Genomic DNA, 9,244 nt, shown 5'->3' on the forward strand with positions numbered 1-9,244 from the left:
CTGGTTCCATAGAAGAGGGGCCTGAAAACTGAAGGCTCTCCCTCCCATTCTACTTTTAACTACTCTAGGAACAACAAGTAGGCCTGCAGTGCGAGAGCGAAGTGCTCTAATAGGGTGACATGTTACTACAAGGTCATTAAGATAAGATGGGGCCTGTTTATTTAAGAATCTGGTTAGATACCATATTTCTAAGATTTTCAGGGCCGAGTACAATAACCTCAGTTTTATCTGAATTAAGAAGCAGAAAGTTAGCGGCCATCCAGGTTTTTATGTCTTTAAGGCATTCCTGCAGTTTAACTAATTGGTGTGTGTTACCTGGCTTCATGGACAGATAGAGCTGCGTGTCATCTGCATAGCAGTGAAAATTTATGCTATGTCTTCTAATGATGCTGCCTAGGGGAAGCATGTATAATGTAAATAGAATTGGTCCTAGCACTGAACCCTGTGGAACACCATAACTGACCTTAGTGTGTGAAGAGGACTCTCCATTTACATGTACAAATTGGAGTCTATTAGATAGATATGATACAAACCACTGCAGCGCAGTACCTGTAATACCTACAGCATGTTCTAATCGCTCTAATAGGATATTATGGTCAGCAGTATCGAACGCAGCACTGAGGTCTAGCAGGACAAGCAGAGAGATGAGTCCACTGTCAGAGGCCATAAGAAGATCATTTGTAACCTTCACTAAAGCTGTTTCTGTGCTGTGATGAGCTCTGAAACCTGACTGAAACTCTTCAAATAAGCCATTCCTCTGCAGATGATCTGTTAGCTGTTTGACAACTACTCTTTCAAGGATTTTTGATATGAAAGGAAGGTTGGAGATTGGCCTGTAATTAGCTAAGACAGCTGGGTCTAGAGATGGCTTTTTAAGTAAAGGTTTAACTACAGCCAGCTTGAAGGCCTGTGATACATAGCCGGTTGAGATAGAGATATTTTACCTTGTAATATTTGTAAAATTGTGTTTAAATATTTTTGTATTAAAAAAGTAAAAGGTCAGTAAAAGGTCTGCTCATTATTTGTCTGAATTTATTGTCACTGTAAAAGTATCGTGTTATAGAAAGAAAAAACACTCAGGAAAGCAACAACTTCCAACAGATACCATCTCATACAAATGCTTCAAAGGTTGAATTCCAGCACACACAGTAAAAAGTGTTTTATTTGGCGAAAAAAATAAACATGAAGTTACAGAACTGCAATGCTTACATTGTGTCAGTGTCTTAGTATATTTTTTCAAAGCCTTTAAATGCTAAAGAATAAGTATAAAAATGTACCAAGATAACTATAATACATAAAAACACACACTGATTTCTACTGCTTTATACTTGAGTAGACACATTCAGCCTTGCTGTTGTTTCTCTGTCTTCTTGGTCTGTCAGCCTTGTGGTGCCTTAAAGCTGCATAATGAAGGTTTTCTTCATTTTGCTTGACCTAATGATAAAATATAATTGTAAAATAACAATATACAACTTACAACGGGCTAACAAGGTTTTACAATGATAGTGTGCAAAAGTCAACACCAAAATTTACCTCTGCATTTGTTGAAGGCGGGGAAATTCTTGAATGAGACTCTGAAAAGAAAATGATAAAGTGTTCTTACTATTATGATATGTTGGTTGACTCGATGTTGACAAGAACAATAGTAGTTGCAGTACCTGTGCATTTGGTGCCATTTCTTTTGTGGGCCATATACAATAAGAAAGCCATTAAAACATTCAGAAATGCAGTGAATGCCAAAGCTCCACTGAAGAAGTACACAGCATTCCCATCATCTGTGGACATTAAGACACCAGCAAACATTATATATCTTTTAGCTAGCTCCTGTGAAATATTAAAATATAAGCCATCCGAGTTACTCACCCTTAAAGTCGAGCTTGGTCCTGTTTCCAAACAGTATGTGTCCACATGAAGCCACGGCACAGTAGTAGGTCCCAGCATGAGACGTATCCAGGCTATTCACTGGCAGGTTGTACCCACATGTGTGTGTCTGTGTGTTGGGTTTCCTCTCACACTGATCATTCCTGCCTCCATGAGTGTAAATGATTCTTGGGAAAGACTCTTCAGAGTCTTTGAACCAGTAAACACTGTGTTCTTCATCACAGGTCCCAGTGTGTACTGTACAGTTCAGAGTCACAGAGCCTCCTGGCTGGATGGTCTCAGATGCTGACTGCTGCACTAAAGTTGGGATATCCAACTCTGAACCTCTTATGTTGATGATAGTGCCCTCTCCAAATTCAAACTTAAATGAATAGCTACTTGCACAATAGTATGTAGCAGAGTCTGATATGTCCAGATCTGTTATCTTTAAGTAGATTTTTCCTTTTTCAGCATCAGCTGTGAATCGTCGATCACTCTTGAATTCATCACTAAAGGTGGCGTTGGTGTCAAACTTGTAAAGAGTAGAAATAAGCTTTGGTTTCTGTCCCAAAGTCAGCTTGTACCAGTAAAACCTCGCAGCAACATCTCCTTCATAGAAACAAGTCAGAGTCACTCTGTCCCCTCTGTTAACTGTTATGAAACGTCTTTCTTGATGAACAGAAAAGGAGAATTTGAGGTCTTTCGTCAGAGCTGAAGTGAAATGAAAGACAAAGTAAACACAATTATGGACTCATGAAATCATCGTCATTCATTTTAAAAGATTCAAACTGCACTTTATAACACACACAAACACACACACACACACACACACAAATACAAAAAAAACTTACCCATTTTTCCTAAGCACAAACATGTCAGATAGAAGGCGAACTGTGCAGATGTCATTGCGCTCATATCGTTCTGCTCATTGAAAAGAATATTGATCCTTTCTCCTCTTTTAAGAGAGAAGAGTGAGTCTGATTGGCCAAGCAGAAGTGACATAGTATGTCCTGTTAAGGAAACTTGATCACATGTCTTCTGCTACCTATAGTGTTGAGCTCAGTGTCTCAGAAATATTGCGTAGTGAGAGCTTTAAAAAATGTAATCTCTTGACATGTATACATATCTTACAGTCAGTCACTTGCTAGCAATGCTATACCTGTGGATTTCAACTGAATGCTAGGTAAGCAACAACAAAGGATCTGATGTTGATTTAAAGAAATAAATAAACCATTTTCTTTGTTGATTTAAAGTCAATAAATATTCATCTCTGCATACATGTGCTAATGAAAAGGAACACACTGAAAGTAAATATTGTAATTATGTATTTTTTTACTTTATTTTTTAAATAATAAAGACAAAAACCATACCTGATTTAAATTTGGCCAATCTCATTCAAGGGCGTGTTTCTATACTGTCAGACTCACACCTTAAATCTAATATCTACTTGAACATATAAATCTTCAGTGCATGATAGATCTCCTCAAGTGCAGCATAAATTATATAGGCCTGAAAACTCAGTGAGATCATTAACAAAACTGGCTACAGATACTGACTACAAAATGGAGCAGCTGTCAGCCACCTCCTGTACATGGATGACATCAAGCTGTATGCCAAGAGTGAATGAGACATTGATTCACTGATCCACATCACCAGGATATACAGCAATGACATCAGAATATCATTCGGACTGGAGAAGTGTAGTCGGATGATAACAAAGAGAGGAATGGTAGTCAGAAATGAGGGGATCGAGCTACCAGAAGGCAACATTGCAGACATAGAGGACAGCTACAAGTACCTGCGGATCCCACAGCCAAATGGGAACCATGAAGAGAATGCTATGCAAGCTGCCACTACTGAATATCTTTAGAGGGTCAGACAAGTCCTGAGGAGTCAGCTGAACGGTAAGAACAACAGCCGAGCTATAAACACCTACGCCCTGCCCGTAATCAGGTACCCTGCTGGGATAATAAGCTGACCAAAGGAGGAGATGGAAGCCACTGACATCAAGACCAGGAAGCTCCTGACCATGCATGGAGGGTTTGACCCCAAGTCCAGCACCCTGAGGCTGTATGCTAACTGGAAGGAAGGAGGCTGGGGACTGGTGAGAGTCAGCACCACAGTCCAGGATGAGACAGTTTACATCCACGAATACATCAGGAAGATGGCCCCAACTGACCGTGTGCTCAGTGAATACCTCAGGCAGCAGAAAGCCAAGAAAGAGGAGGAAGAGGAGGAACCATCATGGAAGGACAAGGCCCTGCGCGGTATGTACCACTGGCAAATAGAGGAGGTGGCTTTTTTTTAAACATCAGGGACACACATATTATTCCAAGCTAATCTCTTAGAGCTATTTATTGTAGCATGTATTTATTTCAGTACTTACTTCAGATACGCCATATTTATTAATGTAAATTTGAAGATATAGGATTCCGTAGTTTTAAGGATGCAGGGATTTTCCATTGTTTAAACATCAACACAAAAGCCTAAGCCTGGACCTAAGTCACTTTCCAAAATTCAGCAACAGTGCTGCATGCTGCAAACGGCTCCAAATTTTCTCCCTCTGTACCTGGATGGTGCCTCCCTGCAGCACCAAAAGACTCCACGAGGAAAATCTCTCTCACCCTGGCAGCACCGGTCTTTCTCCTCCTCTCCAGTTCGCATTATCATAAAATCATCATCATATCCTGCGTTATGATTTACTTGTGGTCTCTCAGCATTTGTCACAGCTGTCTGTGAAGCTGCAATAGCGCCACATATTATGATCAGCTATTATCAACTGAATGAGCCGTGACGCATTTATAGTCAGTACTTAGTTAGTTAGTACTTTCCACTGTGATCTTGTTACAACAAAATTTACAAAAGTTACTAAAATATCAATATTTAAATATGAGAATCAGTTCTAGAAGATAAATATCTGGTATATGAAGAATCAGTTTCTTAGTATTGATTCTCACACCACTAATGAGTCAGAGTGTAATGAGCTGACAATTCTTTTTGATATGAACTCTCTTTTTGTCATTAGTTTTGGAAAACATCTTAAATCTATACTTAATGTATCACCTGTTTACATCAACAGAGTCTCTATTCTAATTATTTTCCTCTATGACGCCAGGTTTGGTACTTGTACTTGAATTTGTTATTGTTATTTAATTATTATTAGTAGTAGTGATAGTGTTAATAGAAATAATGCTCATTTTGAAGATGTATTTCTACTACTACTACTAATATGATTATTATTATGCTCAGAATTACAATTAAACATCAAAAAATTTAATTCCATGTAAATGAAACAAAACAGGAAGTGAAAAGCAGTAGGCAATAACTCTTTCATTTGACCATGCTCTAATAGAAATCCTTCCTTAAAAATTTCTCACTATTACTGGATGTCATCACAAAAGGTATCTCAACAGGACAAGACTCAGCTGTACATCTGTATCTAAAAGATGAACAGAATCCTCTTTCAAGGATGCCCATATTCACATTTTAGACAAAGAAGACAGATGCTTTAAAAGAGGAGTGAAAGAAGCCATCTATGTAGACTGCGAACAACCATTTCATTTTATTCATTTCATTTTATTTTGTTTCACACATGGTACAGCAGTAATTGATTTCCTATACACAAACCTTCCTTTCTATTAAAATAACACTGTATCCATGCATGAAAAGGACCATCATTGAACAGAGGGTGTTGTTTACGACACCAACTGTCTGCCACCTACAATTTAGTCTTGAGATCCCGTCCCAGGTATCTAACCCCGACTCATATCTTTTGTCCGGTAACCTCAATGGGTCACATGATAGGGTGATGCAAAGTCTCACAATGGTTTCACCCAAGACCTATGGTGATAATGATCCACGTCTTTTTTCACACCTTGGCTCATGTGACAACCCCCACTAGGGTTTAGATACCTTGAACACTCCCCGTTTGGTTTTAGAACCAAAGAAGCCTGTTGGATGAGAGGTGAAATGTCTTCATGAAACTTAAAGAAGTCCAAACCTAGTACCTGCTCCGATCAGCCCAGCACAGCTCCACACAGTTTTTAGGATTTTCCATTAGGAGATAGTACCTGATACTAGGTACCACAGATCAAGCAGCCTTGATCTGTCATGGTGCTGGGTCTTTGACGAAGCATTTGAGTTTTTTTTTTTTTTTAATATTTATGATTCTAGGTTCGAGGAAGATTATATAGGTTCAAGTTCGGTACGATTTAGTCTTCAGTTTAGTTCTTGTTTTGTCTCTGAGGTTTCTTTGTACTCTGGTTTATGGGTTTTTGTTAGCTAGGCTGCTTTTGCGTGTTTGTCTTATCCCCGTGTCTCCAGTGAGAGTCTGCTGTCTCCTATGTGTTTATTTGTTTTCCCCCAGTCATGTCTCTGTTTTTCATGTTTGTGTTGTTGTCCTGTGTCTTGCCCCCTCTTTCACTGTGTGTCTTGCTCTCCCTTTCTGTCTTAGTGTCTTAGTCACGTTTTGATATTTTTTCTCCCTTACTTGTTCTCATGTTCCTCTCCTCCCCAGTCCATTGTCTGTTTTCATGCTCTTTTATCCCCATCTGGGTGTCAAGCTTGTGTGTGTTTTTGAGTCTCTGTGTTCGTGCTACTTCCTGTTTTATTTTGACAGTGTCTCGCCCTGTGTTCAGTGCATTCAGTTTTGCTTCCCCTGTCTCATTATGCCTGATTTGTCCCTCTTGTGCTCCAATGCCTCCTGTGCCTCCACTCTCCCTAATCACCCTTGTGTGTATATATTGTGTGGGTTTCCTTGTCAGGTCATCTGTTCTTACCCCCTTGTGTCTCTATTCCTTAGTGTTTCCCAGTTTAGATTAGTTATTAGTTGGGTTGTCTGATTTGTACTTTTACATTCAGCCTAATAATAATGGTTAAAACTAGTTGCTGTTCTCTTGTGTTATTGCACCTTGGTCCTCTCTCTGCTTCACACAATCTGCAGCTGCAGATCATGACAACGCCCACCTTTGTTGTAGCGTTCGTGTCACATACAAGTGACGTGGTGGGACCTTCGGGCACGTAGCTATAACGACCTCCTGTGCACATTAGGTGGTACTTGGTTGTACTGAAAAACAAGTCATGTAGAGTCGATCAGAGTAGGTACTAATGGAAAAAGGGCTTAAGTGGAAATTATATGTGACACCTGATTATTGCCTGAAGGCTTGGCTTTGTTTGTTTTTTGTTGTTGTTGTTTTTAAACACAAACTTTGGAGCGGGCTTCTCTTTTACATCATCACTGCTCTCTCCACTTGAGATATTTTAGCTTTATGTTTGTTTTTTCTTCTACTGCACTTACCTTAAATTTGTCCACACACAAAATCACTGTCATATTCATCTACATGCCCAGTTTTTTTGTTTAAATGTACAAGTATATAAGTACAATTAAACTGTACTACAATAAAGTGGTTGAATGAAAGTATTAAATTACCATTGGTTATGGCATTGTTAGGTCATGGGTACTTTAGTGCAGTTACACTGGTTGCTTTTACATCCACCCAAAACTAAAATAGAGGAAAAAAATTATACATCATTTTGTCTTTAATTAGTTCAGCAATGTTGATAAAAAAAAAAAGACAGATGTGGAAATGATGAGGCAGGGAGATCAGAAAACAAACAAAATATACTTATTTCTGTATTTGTTGATCGTATGGTGACATTTGCTCAGAACAGCAAAGTATGAAACTAGTAGACAAAAATAACATAAAGAAAGGTTATTTCCATGTAAAATTCAATGTATTTTGTAACAGGTCATTGTTAAACACTGAAAAAGTCAAGGATCTTATGTTCAACATATATGAAATTATCTTCAAATTACTCATCATCTGTATCAAAAGTCTGTGCTTATTTTTTTTCTTACATTTCAGTCGAAAAAATGTAACCTACTGCTTGACACTGGAGTAAACACATTCACTCTGGTATTTTCTTTGTCTCTTTGATTTGGCGGGCAGGTTAATGCTTAAAGCAGCGTAGTGGAGGTTGTCTGCATCGTGATTACCCTGGAAAAAACAAATTTGAGATGCAGATCAAAATGTGATCACGTTTTTGTCACAAAAAATTGTGGCAAAAACGTGAAATGAAAAAAAAAAGTAAATAAAATAAACATTAAAAGTGCTGTGTAGCAAAATTTTATTGATTGTTATTTTAATTGCAATATATACTACACAGAGGAAACATACCTGTACAGAAGGAATAGAAAGTCTTGCTTGATGGCCTGAATGTGAAATACAAAAACAGCAGTCTCACTTAAAAGTCCAAATCAGTGAATAAAAGCTCTCAAATGCAGCACTTTTTTTTCAAGTACCTGATTTGAAGTGGTTTCTTTTGCTCATCTTGTAGAGAAGAAAAGCCAGTAAAAGAACCAGGGTGGAGGTGAAAGTCAATGCTCCACTCAAGACGTACACTGAGACAAGAGAATTTGCCTCATCTGTAAAGACCAAGGCATCCTTAACACAGACTTCTCTATACTCTATGTTTTCTTTTAAGTTTGATCATATAGTATCAGTGACTGATTTGGCTTCTATACTGTTACTTACCCCCAAACACCAGCGTGGTTCCTTCTCCAAACAGTATGTGTCCACATGAGGCGACAGCACAGTAGTAGGTCCCAGCGTGAGACAAATTCAGGCTGGTGATTGTTAAGTTAGAGACACAGGTGTGTGAACTTTTGTTGGCTTTCCTCTCACACTGATCATTCCTGCCGCCATGGGTGTAAATGAGTCCTGGATGCGATTCTTCAGAGTCTTTGAACCAGTAAATACTGTGTTCTCCATCACAAGTCCCAGTGTATAATGTACAGTTCAGAGTCACAGAGCTTCCTGGCTGGATGGTCTCTGAAGCTGACTGTTGGACCACAGCCTTGATGTTCAAATCTGAATCTTTAACACCAACAGTAATGCTCTCTGAAAATGTTGATGTGTACAAATAGGAACATATACAGTAGTAAGTTGCTGTGTCTGAAATGCGCACATCTGAGATTATTAAGTGGTTTTGACCTGTTTCAGTATCCAGGGTGAAGCGTGGATCACTCTTGAATGTATCATAAAATGTGGGATTGTTTTCATATACATAGAAGGTAGAAATGAGTGTTGGTTTCTCTCCCAAAGTTTGCTTATACCAGTAAAACCGTGGAGCTCCATCACCTTTACTGTAACAATGCAAAGTCACGCTGTCCCCAGTTTTAACTGATATGAAACGTCTTTCTTGAGGAACAGAAGAAGAGGTTTCCAAGTTGTTTGTCTGAGCTGAAGTAAAATAAAAGACAGAGCAAATGCAGGTTATGGAATCTTGAAAGCATGAAAACATATTGAAATTTTCAAAACCAAACTCACCTATTTCCCCCAAGAACAAATATGTGAGACAGACGATAAACTTCGCAGATGTCATC

The 9,244-nt window shown here is 38.7% G+C and overlaps 1 protein-coding gene across 1 annotated transcript; it reads right to left on the reverse strand.

Moving 5' to 3' along the window:
* Nucleotides 1–1,051: 1,051 nt before the first annotated feature.
* Nucleotides 1,052–2,784, reverse strand: LOC100697080 (immunoglobulin kappa light chain-like). Its single transcript, XM_003450359.3, has 5 exons — nt 2,712–2,784; nt 1,864–2,571; nt 1,659–1,775; nt 1,534–1,574; nt 1,052–1,434 (listed from the first exon to the last, which is right to left on the reverse strand). Exons 1-5 carry the CDS (start codon nt 2,773–2,775, stop codon nt 1,315–1,317), a joined length of 1,050 nt encoding a protein of 349 aa, XP_003450407.2. The 5' UTR covers nt 2,776–2,784; the 3' UTR covers nt 1,052–1,314.
* Nucleotides 2,785–9,244: the final 6,460 nt, after the last annotated feature.

The sequence above is a fragment of the Oreochromis niloticus genome, linkage group LG3 (assembly GCF_001858045.2).
Source record: "Oreochromis niloticus isolate F11D_XX linkage group LG3, O_niloticus_UMD_NMBU, whole genome shotgun sequence".
NCBI lineage: Eukaryota > Metazoa > Chordata > Actinopteri > Cichliformes > Cichlidae > Oreochromis > Oreochromis niloticus.